This window comes from Muscardinus avellanarius (assembly GCF_963383645.1).
Source record: "Muscardinus avellanarius genome assembly, chromosome: 17".
In the NCBI taxonomy this organism is placed as follows: Eukaryota; Metazoa; Chordata; class Mammalia; order Rodentia; family Gliridae; genus Muscardinus; species Muscardinus avellanarius.
This window is the reverse complement of record NC_137803.1, coordinates 57,691,057-57,711,781: the sequence shown is the minus strand read 5'-3', so window position 1 is coordinate 57,711,781 and position 20,725 is coordinate 57,691,057. Positions and strand designations below refer to the sequence as shown.

General features: G+C 42.7%; 1 protein-coding gene across 19 annotated transcripts in view; it reads left to right on the top strand.

The window, feature by feature from the left end:
• Positions 1 to 20,725, top strand: part of DLGAP1 (DLG associated protein 1) — a gene marked incomplete at both ends in the record, with an annotated part of 318,043 nt that overhangs the window by 119,310 nt on the left and 178,008 nt on the right. For all 19 annotated transcript variants that reach the window (XM_080714555.1, XM_080714556.1, XM_080714544.1 and 16 more), the window contains one exon: positions 16,256 to 16,433. In XM_080714555.1, coding sequence (XP_080570681.1) covers positions 16,256 to 16,433 — 178 coding nt within the window. The remainder of the gene's footprint in view (positions 1 to 16,255; positions 16,434 to 20,725) is intronic.

Here is a 20,725-nt window from a genome sequence, read left to right as displayed (position 1 = left end):
CTAAGGGTGTGGCTCAGAGGTAGAATGCCCCTGGGTTCCATCCCCAGTACCGCAAAAATAAAACATTTAAAAAATAAAGATATGCATTGAGCTCATGAAGGAGTCTGTCACTCTATTTTTCTTCTCTCTGATTTTAAGTACAAGAGAAAAACATACTTTTATTTGGGAAGGTTTAAAAAAACATGGCTGAAGAAATAAATAAATAAATAAATAAGAGGATCTAAAGTAAATTATTGGCAAGAACACTAAAGTAAGGACCAGGAGCCTTCTGCTGACTTCATACCAGAAAGAGAGGGCTCAGAACGGTTCTTTTTGAACTTGAATGCAGCTAAGAATACAAGAATCACTTGAGAGTCCTGATGCCGTGTAGGTGCTGGCTTGGGAGGGCCAAGGAGGGGCCTCTGTACCTGCATTCTTAGCCAGCTCTCTGGTGGTGCTATGCTGCTGGTCCAAGGACCACACTTCGAGTAGCTTGGTTTTAAAAATACCCTGAGATGCCAGGCGTGGTGGTGCATGCTTGTAATCCCAGCATTTGGGAGGCTGAGACGGGAGAATGGTGGTTTGAGGACAGCCTCAGCTACTTAGTGAGGCCCTTTGATAATAAATAAAAATAGAGCTGGGAGTGTAGCTCAGGGGTACAATGCCCCTGGGTTCCATCCCTAGTACTGCAAAAAATAAAAATAAGAATACCCTGAGAAGCCAGGTGTCATGATGCATACCTATAATCCAGTTTTTAGGAAGCTGAGACAGGAGACTCTCAAGTTGCAGGGCAGCAGGAAATAATTTAGCAAAACCTTGCTTCAAAACAAAAATAAAAGAAGCTGAGGGTGTAGCTCAGAGGTAGAGCACCCCAGGATTCAGTCTCTAGTAACACACACACAGTGGGGCTCAGAAATGGGAGGGGAAAGAAATAAAATGACCAAAATTATTATGTGAGTGTGTAACTCACCACCAAATGCTTCTTATTTCTAAATATATTAAAAGAAGAGCCGGGCGTGGTGGCGCACGCTTGTAATCCCAGCATTCGGGAGCCTGAGACCGGAGGATCGCGGTTCGCGGACAGCCTCAGCTACTTAGTGAGGCCCTCTGCAACTCACTGAGACCCTGTTTCAAAATAAAGAATAAAAAATAGGGCAGGGGGTGTAGCTCAGAGGTCAAATGCCCCTAGCTTCCATCCCCAGACCCGCAAAAGAAAAAAGAATTTTAAAAAAGACAGTAGGCAGGTACAGCTAGACGCACAAAAAAATAACTTCTTACCATCAGACTTTATGGTGGTTCTAAAATAGCTAAATATTACAATATGTTCATAATTCTGCCTTGATTCAAAGTTGTGTTTGTTTTTCTCTAATGAGCTTCACTACTTCCAGCTGAAATCATAGAAATGTGAACTCAAAAGGGGGAGAAGGAAGGCCCAGAATGTTCTTCTAGGTCTAGATGTTTCCTATAAATAAAAGCAGGCAGTGGCCATTGGAGATTTTTAAGAGCCAGGGCAGACTGTTAGATCTTAGAGTGAGCATCAGCTCTGCCACTAACTAGCCAGTTGCACTAGTTAGTGTCCAACTTTGGGTCTTAATTCCTTATCTGTAAAGTGAGAACCTTAAAAAAGATAATCACAGATATCCAAGTCCCTGCCAGGTGTGGTGGCACACGCTTATCATCTCAGTACTTGGGAGGCTGAGACAGGAGGTTTGCAGGTGGGAGGCCAGCCTCAGCTACTTAGTGAGGCCCTCCACAACTTAGTGAGACCCTGTTTTGAAATAAAGAATAAAACATAGGGGTGGGGATATAGCTTGGAAGTAGAATGCCCCTGTGTTCAATCCCCATTACCGCAGAAAGAAAAAAATCCCTCATGTCCTAAGTTACCAGTGACAAACTTAACAACTTGAATGAGCAAATTGCCCTGAATTTTCGAGAAAACACCCCTTCTTGGAGATTTGCATTCTGTGTATCCCACAATGGAAGCGGCGGGTCTCCTGCCCATTCCTCAGTGTCGCCCGCCCCCCGCAGGCGCTCCCGGGGACTGCCGCGCCACCAACCACCTGGTACCCAGAGCACGTCTCCATGGAAACAGACTCCCTCTTTCCTTCCCTCCGGACCACATCATTGTCTCCCCACCACCACCCGGCTTTCAGTGAACACAGGAAGTAGTAGGTTAGAGCATAAGTGCCTTTTTCATTAGAGGAGAAACAAATACCAATTAATAAAGACCAGAGAAGAGGAAGGGCCCTTAGGGGTTAGAGGAGAGACTGAGCCAAGCCTTCTCTGTTTGAACAGCAGCATGTGAAAGAGAAGCTTTGTTTGTTTACTGTGTCTAACCTCACAGCTCCACTGGGCTCATGTTTTATACACACTACTTAATTAAATCTTGGGATTCTCTGCCGCGGACTATATATGATCTATTCTATTGCTACCATAACGATGCACATTTGGACCACAAAGCTTTCCTCCTGTCTCATGTGTTAGTAAAGGATCGTTCGTGTTTCCGCTGTGGAAAAGTTAAGCCATTCTAAACAAGGTGAATATTATCTTTCTGCTTTTTCCCACCCCAAGCATTTAGAAAATTCACTATAATTTACCATAGCGCAAATGTAATAAAAGTGGGTAGACGTCGTCTTTTCAACAGCTAAGCACATGATTGCAAAAGCGTTTGACTGCCAGCAGTTCTGCCTATTGCTGTCTTTGTGTGTAATTGATTTAATCAGAAGACATGTGGCCAATTGCTATTTGATTCTGGTGATAATAGATTGGGGGGCACATTTCCATTTTGGTCGCAAATGCTTTAAAATATGTCTTTGCTTGCGACACGGGCAACTATACTTTTGTTCAGAATCTGTGAAGATAGAGCCGGGCGTGGTGGCGCATGCTTGTAATCCCCGCGCTTGGGAGGCAGAGATAGGAGGATCGCGCAGGTTCAAAGCCAGCCGTGCTGGCTTAAGAGACCCTGTTTCCAAAAATTAAAAAAAAAGGTAGGTCTGGGAGTGTAGACCGGAGGTAGAAGGGCTTCCGGGAACCCCAGTACCACCAAAAAAAAAAAAAAAAAAAAATCTGTGAAGATAATGATTTTACATTTCTTGGGAAACTTTCTGTTTGTTCTTTGTTCAGATTAACTAGTATTTACTTTCTTCAAATTTCAGAATGTTGCATTTCTACTTCTAAAATGAATGTAAAATACAGTAAATCCATACGCATTAGTGTGTGCTCTTAGATGCCTTTTCCTATGGCTGCCTTCAGTCTTTTTGTGCCTTAATTAAAGCAGCAGGTGGCTATGAGGAGTCCTGATAGCCAGAGCCTTGTTGGTAAAGCAGGGACTGGCCATGGGAACCACCTGCATTTCCAGAGGTGAGTAAGAGGACTGTCCCAATCCTCCCTCTCTGCTTTCCAACAATAATAGCATTGACCTCGTGTGCAAAAAATGTAGTATCTATTGTTAGACACAGTACTGCCTGACCAGGGTCTCACTAGGTTGCTGAGGGCCTTGCTCTGTTGCTGAGACTTCCCTTGAAACTGCCATTCTCCTGTCTTAGCCTCCCAAGTCCTGGGATTACAGGTGTGTGCCGCTGTGTCTCGCTACAAGGGCCTTTCTTGAACTAAGAGAATCTTGCAATCAATTTAAGAGGCTGGAGGATCAACTTAAGTTGATTATTTCTAGAATATATCAATGAACATAGGCAACCAGCAGAAATCACTGTCAAATATTTAAAATTACATGGGGGGACATCAAAGCTCATTACATTGTATACTTTATAATCAGCTTATTGTGTGTGAATTAAGCCTGAATAAATCTGTAAAACAGTGAGATTGATAGTATTATGATTTGAAATTTTAATGCAGTTGGCCTATTCAAGTAGAAGAGAATACATGTGTTGTATATCCTTTGCAGATGGAACCCAGGGGCATTTTGTCTTTGAGCTACACCTCCAGCCCTATTTTTTTATTCTTTATTTTGAAACAAGGTCTCACTAAGTTGTAGAGGGCCTCACTAAGTAGCTGAGGCTGGCTGCAAACCTGCAATTCTCCTGTCTCAGCCTCCCAAATACTGGGATTAGCAAGCCACCACGCATGGCTATATATACTTTTAAAAATTAAAAATTTCCTATTACAAAGATAATAGAGGATCTTGGAGTGTAGTTCAGTGGTAAATACATGCTTAGCCTGTGTGATGCCCTGGACAGAGGAGATGTCATAGCTCAAACTATCAAGAGGACACAGCAATTCTAAATGTTTATGTGGTAAACAATAGCACATTTATGTTGCAAAATATTTGATGCAAAAACTGATAGAACTGAAAGGAGAAAGAAAAACTGTACAGTTACAGTTGGAACTCCACCAATTCTTTCTCAACAATTGATGGAACAATTAGAAAGGGTACAGAATGCAAAAACCCCATCAACCAACAGAATCTCAAAGACCTTGAAGGACACGTGGTCGAAGAACAGCAGAAGTTACGTTCCTTCTAAGTGCCGAGAGAACAGATACAGAGATAGACCATATTCAAGACTATAAAAGCACCTTCAACAAATTCTAAATAATTGAAAAAATATAAGTGTGTCCCACAACCACAATGGGATGCTATGAGAAATCAATAACGCAACAGAATCAATAACACCAAGGTAATCAGTAACCAAAATGGGACCCTATGAGAAACCGGTAACGCAAAGGTAACAAGAATATCTCTAAACACTTGGAAGTTAAACAACACAAATTCAGTTAACCATGGATCACAGAGGAGGTTCAAGGGAAGTGCATGAATATGTCGAACTGAGGGAAAATTAAAATACAATGTAATATATTTTAGAAAAGGAAAAAGTCTCAATAAGTAAGCTTCTTTCTCAGACACTTGCAAAAAGAAGAGCAGAGTTGACTCAAAACAAGTAGGAGGAAGGAAATAAAGATAAGAGTAGAAGTCAATAGGCTTGAAAAGCAAAAGCAATGAAACAGAGATTTGTTTTTTGAAAAGATCTACAAAATTCACAAAACTCTTGCAAGCCTTACCGAATAGGAGAGAAAAGACACAAATTATCAGTATCAGGCATTAAAATGGAAATGTTACTGCAGATTCTGCAGACAACAAAAAAATAGTAAAGGGACACCACAAGAACCTCACACACGTTCACTTGACAATCTAGAGTGAACGGACCAATTCCTTGAAAAACAGAAATTAACACAACTCACTAAATTTTATTATTATTATTTGTGGTACTAGTGGTAGAACCCAGGGCTTTTCTACCTCTGGGCTACACTCCCAGACCTATTTTATACTTTATTTGGAAACAGGGTCTCACTAAGTTGCCGAGAGCCTCACTAAGTAGCTGAGGCTGGCTTTGAACCTGTGCGATCCTCCTGTCTCAGCCTCCCAAGGGCGGGGATTACAAGCGTGCACCACCACGCCCGGCTATTCACCGATTTTAAATAGTCAGTGGACCTGTAATTCTTAAGGATACTAAGTTTGTAATTTAAAAGTTCCTCCCCTAAAGAGTCTAGTCCATGTGATTTCACAAGCGAATCCTACCAAACTTTCAAGGAAAAATTAAAACCAACTGCACCCAATCTTTTCTGGCAAATAGAAGAATAAAAATTTCCCAGTTAATTTTACGAAGCTAGTATTATCCTGTTATCAAAAGCAGAGAAAGAGGGCACACACACACACACAAAAAAAAAAAAACTGTAGCTCTCATGACTAAAGACATGGAAGTCCTTAAAGAAACATTGGCAAATAGAATTCTTATATGTATAGAAATGTACATATAGCTGAATTATAGATATAATATATTACAAAATATATAAAATATATTTTAGATAGTACATATAATTATAGTTACAATGTATTATAAGTATATACTGTTGAGAATTAAGACCAAGTGGAGTTTATTCCACATGTTTGGGACCATTCCACATGCAGGTACAAGAGTGGTTCAATATTTGAAAGTCAATTAATGCAAGCCACCATATAAATAGGGTTAAGAAGACAAATCACACAACTATATGAACTGATACCAAAAATGTATCTCATAGAATTCAGCACTCATTCATGATAGAAAGTACTAGAAAAATAGAAACAACAAGAACCACCCTCAACTTGACAAAATGCATCCAAAAAAGAAACCTACAGCTTGGGTTATACTCATGGAGAAAGACTGACTTTTTCCCCTGTGATCTAGAACAAGGCTGGAATGTACACTGTTGTTATTCTTACACAACATGGCGCCTGAATTTTTTAGACAGCACAGTAAAGAAATAAAAGTTACAGAGGTTGAAAAGAAAAAGTAAAACTGCAGATGATACGATTGCCTACATCAGAGGCCCCCAGGACTTTGCAAATAAACTTACAGGGCTGGGCACAGGATTTGATGCCAACATACAAAAGACAATTGTATTTCCCTATTTAGTCATAAACATGTGGGCACAGAAGTAAATACAGTACAACTTAAAAAGCCTAAAAATGAAATACTTAGGGATAAAATGAATTACTTAGGTGTGCTGAAACCCATGCAAGCCTCATGAAAAAGATCACAGCCTCACTCAACGGCGAAGAAGAACAGGTGCTCAGCCGGGAAAACCCAACACGGGAGAGATGCCAGTCTCCCAACTTGATATGTAGGTAAGCCTAATGCAATTCCTATCAAAATCCTATACATTTTTTTAGGTATAAATACGATTGTTCTAAAATTTATATGGAAGGCCAGAGGAACAAAATTAACTAAGATCATTTTGAAAAAGAAGATAAAGTGTAAAGACAATACCAGCTCTTGTAACTGGGAATAAAAACTACAAACAAAAGTTTGTCTAAAAAATTATTAGCACTAACATTTATAAAGCATTTTCATTTAGCTGGGTCCTAGGTTATTTGTGCTAATACATAAATCTTATAATAATAGCTCATAAACCAGAGGAAAAAATAATGATGTCAAGTCACCAGAGGAAAAAAATAATAAAGTTAAAAAATTTCATTTAAAATGTTAGGGTAAGGCTAATTGGGTGACATGTGCATGTATGCCTATACCATCTTGTACTCCACTAAGATGTATGACTACAGTCCACCAATAAAAAATTTTAAAAAGGCCGGGCGTGGTGGCGCACGCTTGTAATCCCAGCATTCGGGAGGCGGAGACCAGAGGATCACGGTTCACGGACAGCCTCAGCTACTTAGCGAGGCCCTTCACAACTCAGTGAGACCCTGCTTCAAAAAAATATAAGGACTAAAAAATAGGACCGAGGGTGTAGCTCGGAGGTAGAATGCCCCTGCTCCATCCCCAACACCGAAAAAAAAAAAAAAAAAAAAGGCTGGCTGGACATGGTGGCACACATTTGTAATCCCAGTGCATGGAAGGCTGAGACAGGAGGATCGCGGGTTCGCAGTCAACCTCAGCTACTTAGTGACGCCCTCTGCAACTTAGCAAGTCCCTGTTCCGAAAACATAAAAAAAAAAAAAAAAATAGGGCTGGAGGTGTAGCTCAGAGGTAGAATGCCCCTGGGTTCCATACCCAGTACCACAAAAGTAAATAAATACTCAATGTTTTAAACAAAACCTTTCTAATCAAGTTAAATTTATGTGCACAAAAGATGAGCCTATTTTGCCGTCCATCTTTGAGTTTCTGGCTTAGGATTTTCAAAGATCTAAGACTGCTGTTTGCATGCATCCAAATTGCACTGCAGAAGTGGCTTGTGTCTAAAAGCATTTTGTTTACATTATGATTTTACAAAATTGTGTATGGAAGTACACAAGGGGCCACAGAGATCCTGAGCCTCCAAAGAAACCAGGAATGGCCACCCACCCACATGAGTACCCACAACACACACAGCCGTGAGGCTCACTCGGGCCCAACTGCGCCCCCGGCATCTGCGCCCTGCTGGTCTTGTGGTGACACACACCTGTAACCCCGGTACTTGGGAAGCTAAGACTGGAAGGTCACAGATTTGAGGCCAGCCTCGGCAACTTCACCAGGCCTTCCACAACTTCGTGAGACCCCGTTTCAAAATAAAAAAAATAAAATAGGATTTGGGAGGCTGAGAGGGGAGGATCACAGGTTCGCGGACAGCCTCAGGTACTTAGTGAGGCCCTTTGCAACTCATTGAGACCCTGTTTCAAATTAAAGAACAAAAATAGGGCAGGGGGTGACTCTCAGAGGTAGAATGCCCCTGGGTTCCATCCCCAGTATGTCAAAAATTAATTAAATAAATAATTAATTAATCGAATAAGGCTGTGGCCTCAGCTCAGAGGTTAAAATCACGCCTGGGTTCAATCCCAGTGCCGTGAGGGGAACGAAAAGCACATGTTATATCAGTTTCTCAAAGAGAAGATTAAAAAAATTACAAATAGGTAACCTGATATGAGTCTTAGAAAATTCCAAAATGAATTTTTAAGCAGACGGTGTGTGCTGGTCCAGAACACGGGGAAGCGCCAGGGTCTCAGTGGCAAGCGGTATGCTGGATGCTCATGTCTCTCCCTAGTGTGGTTGAAACAGACCCGCTAGAGGATGCAACTGCTTCTCTTAAGAGGGACATTTCAAATAAGCTCGCAGAAAACAAAGACAAATAGACAAGGGTGAGAGAATGGGGTCTAATCAGCTAAAGGGCCTTTCGGTGTAAACAGAATTATGATGAGACCCAGCCAACTCTCAAGATCACCAATCATAGTAACTAGCCATGATGGGGAAGAAAACAGGCGATCTCTTATGGGACAGTATGAGACAGTTAAGACTGCAGAAGTTACGCAGACCCAGCTTTCCATCCTGAGTGTGGGATCACGTCAGCCTCCAGTTCCTCCATAAAATTAGGGTAACGGTGCTTCATGGCTGTTAGGCCATAACTTCTGTGTGATAACATGCAGGTGCCGGGCAGGTTGGCACATACCTGTAATCCCAGTACTTGGGAGGCTAAGACAGAAGGATCAGGTTCAAGGCCAGCCTCAGCAACTTAGCACAGCCCAGTTTGAAAGTAAAAAATAAATGTGGCCGGAAGTGTGGCTCACAGGTAAGATGCCCTGGGTTCAAGCCCCAGTATCCCTCTCTACCCCCCAAATCCACTCTGTAGGTAAAGCACTTGATTTCATAAGCCTTCTAACAACACTCATCAAATTGTGATTTTGTTATTTTTTCCTTTGTCTTCGTATTTGTGGTGACAGTAACTGGCAAGAGGGGGTGACATATTGCATTACTGCATGAGGGTGGCAGGATTCGCTTTTGGTTTCAACTTAGCAGAAACAAAAGGTGGCCATCCCAAGGGTTTCACTACCTGATGTGAAGGGGACCCAAACATTGTTCAGAGAATTTGCCAGAAGCTAGCAGTGAGGTCTTGGGCCACAGCCCACAGCTTCCTCAGGCCGCATCTGCAGGACGATCCACAGGACGCAGACGGTAACGGCCGTTGTGTATTCTGCTCCCGTCATGCTCAGTGGGCTCTGGGTGCTCTGATGTTAGAGACATCGACAGACTGGGCCAAACTGAGCAGAGCGCGACCAAGGTTCTGGAGAGCCACAGATCAGGCAGGCACATCCCTCGGTGGTGACAGGATACTGTGCTCGAACAATCGCAGGCCTTCACCTGGAAGAGATGTCCCTTGTCATGCTAATGGCGAGTTTAGACACTGAGTGTTTGACCAGGGAGATTAAGGAAAACCTACAATGAAAACAGTACTTAAGCAGAGGCTTCTTAGGTTGCTGTTTTCTTTCTAAAATGAAGTCAGAATATGCAGCAATTTAGCCGTTCCAATTTGTTGATGTCAAGTTACGTCTGTGTAAGTACGTCCGCTCTGCCCTGACACCATTACAATGGAAAGAAACGCTTTGTATTCCGCTCAAAACAGCATATAGGTCACTATTTCCATACCCTGCTAAGAATGATCAAAGTGGGACCTTTACTACCTACTGCACTGGAGTGGGAGTGGCGGCATGCTGGTTTTAGTAACAAATTTGTTTCTTTTCTTACACATTCACAAATGAACACTACTATCGGTGGTCTCTGGGCAATCTCTAACTGCTTGGGAATTATTTTTCTGGATATCTTAATCATGACAATACAGTTTATTCGCGATGCTGCTATATCAAGTTGTAATTACATTACTGTTTTCGACCTACTAGAGCAGTTAAGATTTATGATGATACAATCAGTTGTCTGTTTCTGTGAGTTCAGCATCTGTGGATTCGATGAACTGCAGATCAAAAATATCTTTTTAACTTTACACCTGTCCCACCGGTTGTGGTGCCCTACACCTGTAATCTCAGTCCTTGGGAGGCTGAGGCAGGAGGGTTGCAGGTTCTAGCCTAGTCTCCGCAACTTAGTGAGACTACATTTCAAAATAAAAAATAAAAAGCACCCGGGGTGTAGCTAGGAAATAGAGTGCCCCTGAGTTCAATCCCCAGCACCAAAGCACAAAACGAACAAAACAAAACAAAAAAGTGGTCCTAAATATGTGCATGCTTTTTTCTTGTCATTTTTAAGCAACATGCTAGAACAACTATTTACATATAATTTTCATTTTATTGGGTGTAATTAGTAGTCCAGAGAGCATGTATAGTATACAGGAGAATGTGTTTAGGTTGCATGCAATTCTGTACCATTCGACACAGAGGAGCTTGGGCATCTGCGGATTTTGATATCTTGGTGGGTCCTGGAGCAAACGATATTTTTCAGAGACTTGTGGAATGGCTCCACAGTCCCTGAAAAACTTCTCTATTATTTAGCCTTGCAAGAAACAATCAATACAGGGCCTCCTCTGAAGGAAAAATGTGACGGTTTGTTTTTATTGCTTAGGTCCCCAAACTTATTGATAGCGAAATCGCTAAGAAAAATAACAGAAAAAAAAAGTACTTCTCTTAGATGAAGATTCTTGCTTCTGGGTACGTTTTCAAAAGAATTGAAAGCAGGAGCCCAAAAAGGGATACTTGTACACTCACGTTCATAGCAGCGCTGTTCCAGCTAGCTGAAAGCTAAGAAGAACTCAAGTGTTCATCCACCCCCGGCTGAATTGAGAAAAGAGACGGAACAAAACAGTACTGAGTCTTGAAGGAAGGAAAGGCTCTCACTGTGGATGACCTTCAAAGACGGGCTGAGCGAAATACGCCCATCACAAAAGGGAAGATATCGTCTAACTCCACTTATGTGAGCTACCTGGAGTGGTCAAACTCAGAGAGACAGAAAATGGAACAGAGGGGTGAGGGGCAGTAAGTGCTAATGTCTGGCAGAATTCTGGGTGATGGGAAAGTTCTGGAAATGGAGGGTGGTGGCAGGTGTACAACAGTGTCAATTTACACAATGCCACTGAGCTCTATGCTTAAGAAAGTTCCACTACAGCCAGGCTTGATGGTGCAGACCTGTAATCACAGTGCTCGAGAGGCAGAGATAGAAGGATCGCAGGTTTGAGGCCAGCCTCGGCATCTTAGTGACACTTTTCACAATATGGCAAGAGCCTATTTCAAAATAAAAAATAAAACTGGTCATGGTGACCCACTCCTGTAATGCCCTTCTTGGGAGGCTGAGAAAGGAGCTCCAGAGGTTTGAGGCTAGCCTCAGAAATTTAGTAAGTCCCTGGACAGCTTGAGCAAGATCCTGTTTCAAAATAAAAATAGATTTGAGTGTGGTGGCACAGATCAGTCATCCCAGTAACTGGAGGTTAAGACAATAGGAGTGCAGGTTTGAGGCCATTCTCAGCAACTTTTAAGACTCTCAGCAACTTAGTAAGATCCTGTTTCAATTTTTTTTTTTCTTTTTGTGGTGCTGGGGGTGGAACCCAGAGGCTTTCTACCTCCAGGCTATACTCCCAGACCTATTTTGTATTTTATTTGGAAACAGGGTCTCACTAAGTTGCTGAGAGCCTCACTAAGTAGCTGACACTGGCTTGCGTGATCCTCCTGTCTCAGCCTCTCAAGTACTGGGATTACAACCATGCACCACCACGCCCGGCTGTTTCAAAATTTAAAAATAACGTCGGGTTAAGGATGTAACTTGGAGGTAGAATGCTCCTGTTTCAACAACCAGGACTAAAAATAAAAGTAAAAAAGGGGCTGGAGGTATAGCTCAGAGATACAATGCCCCTGGATTCAATCTCTTGTACAAAAAATAATAAATAAAACCGGCGGGATGGTGTACACTTGTAATCCCAGCATTCAGGAGGCTGAGACCGGAGGTTCGCGGTTCACAGACAGCCTCAACTACTTAGCAAGGCCCTTTGCAACTCAGTGAGACCCTGTTTTAAAAATAAAAAGACTAAAAAATAGGGCTGGGGGTGTAGCTTGGAGGTACCATACCCCTAAGTTTCATCCCCAATACCACAAAAAAATAATAAATTAGATGAACACCTGTTTATTATGCAGTAAATTCTCACAGCTCTAGAAAGCAGATATTGTCATCTCTATTTTTTTTTATAGTGGTACTGGGGTTCCTGGAAGCCCTTCTACCTCTGGGCTACACTCCCAGACCTATTTTATATTTTTGAAACAGGGTCTCTTACGCCAGCGCGGCTGGCTTCGAACCTGCGCGATCCTCCTGTCTCCGCCTCCCAAGCGCGGGGATGACAAGCGTGCGCCACCACGCCCGGCATTGTCATCTCTATTTTAAAGAAGAAAAATGTCTTGCCCATGGACCTTTACCCCTAGCTCTTTTTTAATTCAATCCCCAGTGCAAAAAAAAAAAAAAAGAAAGAAAGAAAGAAAGAAAGAAAGAAAGAAAGAAAGAAAGAAAGAAAGAAAAAAGAAAGCGGGGGAGAAAGAGAAACAGAGAGAGAACACTTAGATACTTAGAATAATAAGATAATACAATGTACTTAGAAATAATAAGATATTTCGAAGAATGCACACTTCTCTGCTGAGCCGATGAGCTTTTATTTTCAGGCGACATCAGAACATTTTCTTAGCTTTCTTTGCTGCATGTCTCTGCACAGGAGCACGGGTACGCGCTGTCCCCCAGGTCGAGAGCTGTGGAAGAGATTAGAGTGTCCATTGCCTGGCTTTAGCGTGTTCCTAACGCGGCCCTGCTTCATCAGGACTGACTCCCCAGCAGGTCTCTCCACTGCGCCCCAAACGCTGCTTCCCTTTGCGATTTGGGGTCAACCTCATTTCCTCACAAGTGGCCAGGATGGCGGAGAGCTGCGTGACTATTCCATTTCCCCATCTCAGCCGCAGACACTTATTTTTCAAAACATCAGACTTTCACTTCTGTTTCTGAATGCACGCCATTCTGAAGTAGCACCCCTCGCTGCCCTGGTCATCATCCCGACAGCGCCAACACCCACCGTGTCCGTGACATCAAGGCCCTGGGTCGGGTTGCACTATAGCCCAAAAAACACATTTGTCATCGAACTCTCGAGTCTCAGAGGAAACGGACTTGAGGTCACAAATGCGTCAAACTAGGATTCTCTTTTCTTAAAAAAAATCTTTAAGGGAAGAGGTGTTCTTCAGTGTGTTGACTGATTGAAATTTTTGTCATGGCCATTTATAACGTGATCTCGCAGGAGTCGCCATAATAGCATATAACACATTAAAAATCTTTGCCTGATCTGACAGAGGTATTTGCACCTTGGAGAGCTACTTGGAAAATCCATCAGGCACATTTATAAATAGCGTCTTTCTTCCTTTCTCTCTTTTCTTTTTCCTTTTCTTTTATCTTTTGTTTTTGGGGGGGTACTAGGGATTAAACTCAGGGCCATTCTTCCTCTGAGCTACAGCTGCAGCTGTAATATATATATATATACATTCTGTGTGTGTGTGTGTGTGTGTGTGTGTGTGTGTGTGTGTTACTGGGATGGAACCCAGGAGCTTCTACCACTGGGCTATACTCCCAGACCTGTTTTATATTTAATTGGAAACAGGGTCTCACTAAGTTGCTGAGAGCCTCACTAAGTAGCTGAGACTGGCTTCGAACCTGTGCGAACTTCCTGTCTCGGCCTCCCAAGAGCGGGGATTACAAGCGTGCGCCACTATGCCCGGCTTATATTTTATTTTAAAACAGGCTCTCATGCTGGGCATGGTGGCGCACGCTTGTAATCCCCGCGCTTGGGAGGCCGAGACAGGAGGATCGCACAAGTTCAAAGCCAGCCCCAGCTACTTAGTGAGGCTCTCAGCAACTTAGTAAGACCCTGTTTCCAAATAAAATAGAAAATAGGTCTGGGAGTATAGCCCAGAGGTAGAAAGCCCCTGGGTTCCACCCTCAGTACCACAATAAATAATAAATAAATAAATAAATAAATAAATATAAAACAGGGTCTCACTAAATTGCTGGGAGCCTCGCTAAGTTGCTGAGGCTGGCCACACACCTGTGATCCTACTATCTCACCCTCCTAAGTACTGGGATTGTAGGCATGCACCACAATGCCTGGCTCTAAATCAGTTTCTTGCTTGTAATCATAAAATACATCCGAGGCTCACTTTGACTATTAGAGTCTATATCTGTTGTAACTGGGTTCCTCTTTTAGTACAAGTTAAAAAAAAAAGTGGCCGCTAATCAAATTCTTGACTTTTAGTGTTATCAAGACTGTCTTTTTAGCTATTGTAGTTAAAGGACTATCTGTCCCTCTCAAGACCTTATCTCTTGTTTAGATAGTACTGCAGCCAAACTGACTAATTTTCCTTCTCTACTTGTGTTCAGTCTAGTTACTTCAATCTGTTCTCTAAGCTCCCTTCATAAAGAAATCTGATTATTGTGATACTTGTGTGCCTTTTGTGACAGCTTTATTGAGGTACACCACACCTTTCACCCACTTCAAATGTACCATTCAATATATTAATATATCTATGGTTTCACAGCCATCACACCATCAATTTTAAAACATTTTCACCACCCCATAAAGAAGCCCATTCACTCCTTTTTTTACAGTACTGGAGACTGAACCCAGGAGCATTCTTCCTCTGAATTATACCACCATTGCTAATTTTTATTCTTTATTTTGAGAAGGCATCTCACTAAGTTGCAGAGGGCCTCGCTAAAGTGGCTGAGGCTGGCCGGGAACCTGCGATCCTTCTGTCTCAGCCTCCCAAGTAGAGATTACAAGCGTGCAACACCGCACCCAGCTTTATAGAAAAGCTTTTTGTTTATTTTGACTTTGTATCTAGGTACCTCGAGGGCATCCTGTTAGTTCTAATGACTATTCTAGTTGATTTTCTTTTATCTTCCAGATAATTATATAATCTACAAATGCTCAAAATTTCTCATCCTTTTCAAAATTTATATTTCCTATTTCACTCTTTATTTTCTAGTATCATTGACTAGGTCTTGTGATCAGTGATACGCGATAGCAGTTGTGAAGTTTTTTAGCTGAAGTCAATGCTACAGTCAAAATTAAAGGAAAATAAAGAAAACTCACCTTGGTTCCGTGCGAAAGCAAACTTTAAAATTCCTAAGTAAATTGAAGGATTTGTGGAGAGAGTAAGCGATGACATGCACCGACACACCCTGAGTCTTTCTCCCGGGGCGGGGCGGAGGGGGGGGTTCTGTAGGCAGGAGCAGGGCGGAAGCGAGCCCCGCCCTCTGCGGTGCACTGCTGGGTACCTTGACTCTCCAATGATTCCTACTTTTGTAATCCTACAAATGCAACTTGGAATCAATTCAAAGAGTATAAAGCACAGAAAGACTTGTCTTTGTATCTTAGGCTTCACAGAGATATATGCCTTTTTAATGGCTAAGATTTCATTTGTGTTCACTAAATTTAATCTCAATTATATGAGTTAAAAATTAGACAGTTGATAGACAGATACAGAGAGAATGATAAATGGGTGGACAGATATAGATACAGACCTACTGTCTATTACTAGAGAGTCCAAAAACAATAAGATGGCTCAGGAAAGAAATCGACACAAAGGAAAACCTTATCCAGAGGGGAGGGGACGGGGTGGGAATTGGGAAAGAGTTAAGTGTATGATGCGTGCACGTCTGCCCCTATCATCTTGTACTCCATTAAGATGTACGAGTACAATGCAGCAGTAAAAAATGTTAAAAAGAAAACCTTATACATTATACAATACAGGTCCTGGATCAGGACAGCCATTGCTATTGTTTTCATTCCTAAGATTTCTAGAAAAATGTGGGGAAATTATTTCACAGTTCCAATAATAAGAAATTTTATTGGCTCTCTAATTTCTCAGTCCTCAGCGATTTCCTGTCAAAAGGTTCACCTGGACAGGTGCAGTGGCACACACCTGAAAACAACCTTCTACCTCTGAGACACTGTGGGGGAGTCGTCGGGCTCTGTATTATCTAGAGTGGCTTTTAAATGAGTGGTGTCTGCCTTTTGGAATGAGACTCAGTGCACCCTTTCTATTCTCTTGCAGGATCTCCAATGAACACTCCCCTAAACTCCAGATCCGGAGTCACAGTTACCTGAGGGCCGTGAGTGAGGTCTCCATCAACCGGAGCCTGGACAGCCTCGACCCGGCAGGCTTGCTCACTTCCCCGAAGTTCCGCTCCCGGAATGAGAGCTATATGCGGGCCATGAGCACCATCAGCCAGGTGAGCACTGCCTTCCGTCCTCCTCGTTTTCTTTCTTGTGGTACTAGGGGTTGGTGCTAGGATTGAAACCCTCAGCTCTTTTTCTTTTTTCTTCCTTTCTTTCTCTTCCTTCCTTTCTTTCCTGAAAATTGAACATATGGAAGGGGGCATTCTATCTCGAAACTATATCCCCAGCCCCATTTTTTTTTTTATTTTTATTTTAAAACAGGGCCTTGCTAGGTTAATGAGAGTCTCACTACTTGCTGAGGCTGTCCTTGAACCTGTGATCCCCCTGTCTCAGCTTCCCAGGTACTGGTATTACAGATGTGCGCCACCATGCCCGGCTCTCTTTTTAAGATTTTAGACAGGGTCTCGCTAAGTAGCCCAGGCTGGCCTTGAGTTTTGGATGGTGAACAGTGAGGGTATGGAGACGTGGTCAGTCTCCAAGCAGATGGCTGATGGACCAGACAGAGGTCCAGTCGCACACTACCAAGAGAGTGCCACACGCTCAGCCACAGCGAGATGCTAGTATGAATGGTCTCCAGGAGGGGAGGGGCCCTCTGAGGTGCGTCAAACCCAGGGCGGGATCCTTGGAAAGTCACTAAGAATCAGCCAAGCACCAGCACACTTGGCAGGGAGGAGTCAAACGATGCGGCTTCCTTTGTAAAGACCCTTGAAGGACAGACGTACAAGACAGATGCCACAGCCAAACCAAGGCCATGTCTGATCATAAAAGTGCTAGAGTATGGAGCAGGTCATCAGGACAGGACTCAGGCAGCTGGGCCTGGTGGCATACATCTGTAATCCCAGTATTTGGGAGATTGAGACAGGAGGATCACAGGTTTGAGGCCAGCCTCAGCAACATATAAGATTCTCATCAACCTAGCAAGATCCTGTTTCCAAACAAAAATTTTAGAAGGCTGGGGGTAAACTCAGAGGTAGAATACCCACTGGGTTCAGCCTCCAGGACTGAAAACACAAAGGTGAAGAAATCTTTTCTTTTTGTGGCACTCGAGATACTGGTTGAGGTGGCACTGGGACACCCTGTCTGAAGACTGTCTCAAATACGTTTTTTTAAATCGTGACCTTGCATGCCAGGCCCAGGAAACTGGACTTAATTCATTTAGAAAAAGGAATGGCATTAAGTAAAAATCAATAAAACATCTGCTTTTAAGTGGGTGATGGCTATTCTCTAAACTTTTATGTAGGATCATTGATCTGGGGACAAAATGTAGGAAAGATTAGAGAGAATCAAAGGTAAGAGGCAGCAGCTGGCTTGGCAGACACTGTGATCATCAAGGTGAAAAGACAAGCTAGTAGGGGTGACGGTGGCCTTGCCCTGGTGATGGATGGGCATAATGGCGCCGTGGTAGTGGTGATGGTGGTGGCGGTGGTAAAGGTGGTGGTAACAGTGGTGGTCATGGTAGTGGTGGTATAGTACAATGGTCATGGTAATGGTGGTGGTGCTGGTGCTGGTACTGGTAGTAATGGTGGTGGTGACTGTGTTGGTGGTGACATAGTGGGGTGGTCATGGTGATGATGGTGGTCATAATGTTGGTGATAATGTTGGTGATACAGTGGTGGTGATGATGGTGAGGTAGTGGTGGTTTAGTATGATGGCGGCGGTGGTGGTGATAATGGAACGAAGGTGTTAGTGCTGGTGCAGGTAGTAATAATGGGGGTAACTGTGGTGATTGTGGTGACAGTGTGATGGTGGTGATGGTGGTGGTAGTGTCGGTGATAACAATGGGGTATATGGTGGTGATGGTGGTGGTGATATAGTATGATGGTGATTGTAATCGTGATGGTAATGGTGGTGGTGGTGGAATATGGTGGTGGTAGTGGTGGTAATGTTGGTGGTGGCAGAGTAGGATGGTAATGGTGCTGGTAATGGTGGTGGTGGTGGTGTAGTTGATGGTGGTGGTAATGGTGGTGGAGGTGGTGATATAATGTGTTGGTGGTGGTATAGTATGATAGTGTGGTGGTAATGGGGGTGGTGGTGTAATATGGTGGTAATGGTGGTGGTGGCATAGCACGATGGTGATGGTGGTGCTGGTGCCGGTGCAGGTAGTAACGATGGTGGTAGTGATGGAGGTGAAGGTCCTGGCGGTGGCAGTGTCGGTGGCAACAGTGGAGAGAGTGGTGGAGGTGGTGCCGAGAGCAGTGTGGTGCTTGTATAAAAGAAGGAAGTGATGCGATGACAGCTGACCACTGGGGTCTGACCGTCAGAATAGCGGTGAGGAAGGAGCCCTGCTCTCGTTTGGTTTCCGCTCTCGCAGGAGTCCTAAGGAGCCACGTCAGGGAGCCCAGCGAGGCCCCGGGCAGGGGGCGAGGGCAGAGACAGCGGCCCCAGGGATTCTCACGGCCAACACCACACTTACACTCACTTTACGGCACGCGCAAGCCTGCCGCCGCCCGCAGAGCTGGTGAATGCTTGCTGATGGCACACACTATCATCAGAAATCAGCTGGAGCCTCATTCTGGTTTAATTTAGACTTGTTTTGTCCTTACAAAGACAAAAATTATATATTAAAATAAATTATATATTAAGTTATAATGAATTATAATAAATAATATATTTAAAAATTTCTTGAAGGAAGTGTAGCTCAGAGATAGAATATTCATGGGTCCTATTCCTAGTACCACACACACACACAAAAAAATAAAGTAAAATATTGGCATGAATTCTAAATAAAATTAAATATTTCTATATGGCAAAAGACATAATAAAATTAAAATATAATTGATGAAGGTAATACTTACACATTAAAGAAAAGGGTTAATGCCCCAGTTGCTTAAAATGTTCATACAAACTTAAAGAAAAGATAGACAACCCCAAGAATCTTGGGCAAAGCTTATGCGTTAGAAATGGGAGGGAAAAAACACAAAAGCCAATAAAAAGAGGAAAAGGTGCTCATACCCAGCAGCAGGTTGGGTAGTGCAAATCAAAACAACACCGTGTTCTTTCTGCTCCATCAGAGAGGCAGAAACATCCAGTTTCGGTGACCATGCTGAGAAGCAAACTCTTACTTGCAAATTGGAGAGTAAATTTCTACAATTATTTTAGTAAGTTAATAAAACCTACCAAAAAAAGTAAACAAACAAACAAAAAAAGATGCACCAAGAAATACAGGCACGAGCTGGGCATGGTGGCACACGCTTGGAATCCCCGCGCTTGGGAGGCTGAGACAGGAGGATCACACAGGTTCGAAGCCAGCCTCAGCTGGTTTAAGAGGCCCTGTTTCCAAATAAAATATAAAATAGGCCTGGGAGTGTAGCCCGGAGGTAGAAGGCCCCTGGGTTCCATCCCCATTACCACCAAAAAAGAAAGAAAGAAAGAAAGAAAGAAAGAAAGAAAGAAAGAAAGAAAGAAAGAAAGAAAGAAAGAAAGAAAGAAAGAAAGAAAGAGAGGAAGAAAAGAAAGAAAGAAAGAAAGAAAGAAAGAAAGAAAGAAAGAAAGAAAGAAAGAAAGAAAGAAAGAAAGAAAGAAAGAAAGAAAAAGAAATACAGGCGCTAAAGAAGCCAGGTATGGTGGCGCACACCGTAATCCCAGCATTTGGGAGGCTGAGACAGGAGGATCATGGTTTGAGGACAGCCTCAGCTACTTAGAGAGGCCTTCTGCAACTCAGTGAGACCCTGTCTCAAGATAAAGAATAAAAAATAGGGCTGAGGGTGTATCTCGGAGGTCGAATGCCCCTGAGTTCCATCCCCAGTACCACAAAAAAAAAAAAGAAAGAAATATAGGTGCTAAAAAGGAGTTTTTAAAATCAAAAAGAAAATGAAACTGAGTCCACAGAAACTGGTAAATATCAAAGGCAAAGACTGAACTTGACAGAAGTCTCTGAAGAAGAAAATAAAAGGACAAGCCAAGTAATAAAAGCAAAGTTTTTATTGTTTTTGCAGAGCTAGGGATAGACCCCACAGCCTCCCACAAGCTAAGAACGCAGCCTACCACATAGCTATACCCCTGGTCCATAAGAGCATTAATTATCTTGAAGAAAATGTTCAAGATAAATTCAAGTTCTTCAAGATAAATTAATTATCTTGAAGAAATAAGAAAGATAATTTGAAAGTACTTATTGGAAGAAGACACCAAGTACATAGGAAATGAAAACACTCAATGCCTGGACAAATTCTAGTAAAAGTATAATCTAATAAAAATAGCTTTTATAAAAGACTTTTTCTAATAGGAATGTCTTATTTTAATAGACTTTGGTGCGTTGTAATTAAATATCAGAGTAAGATTCAGAGTGACACAAACACACACAGCACGCGATGTTTCTCCCACACCCTGCCCACGTCCCTGCCCTCGT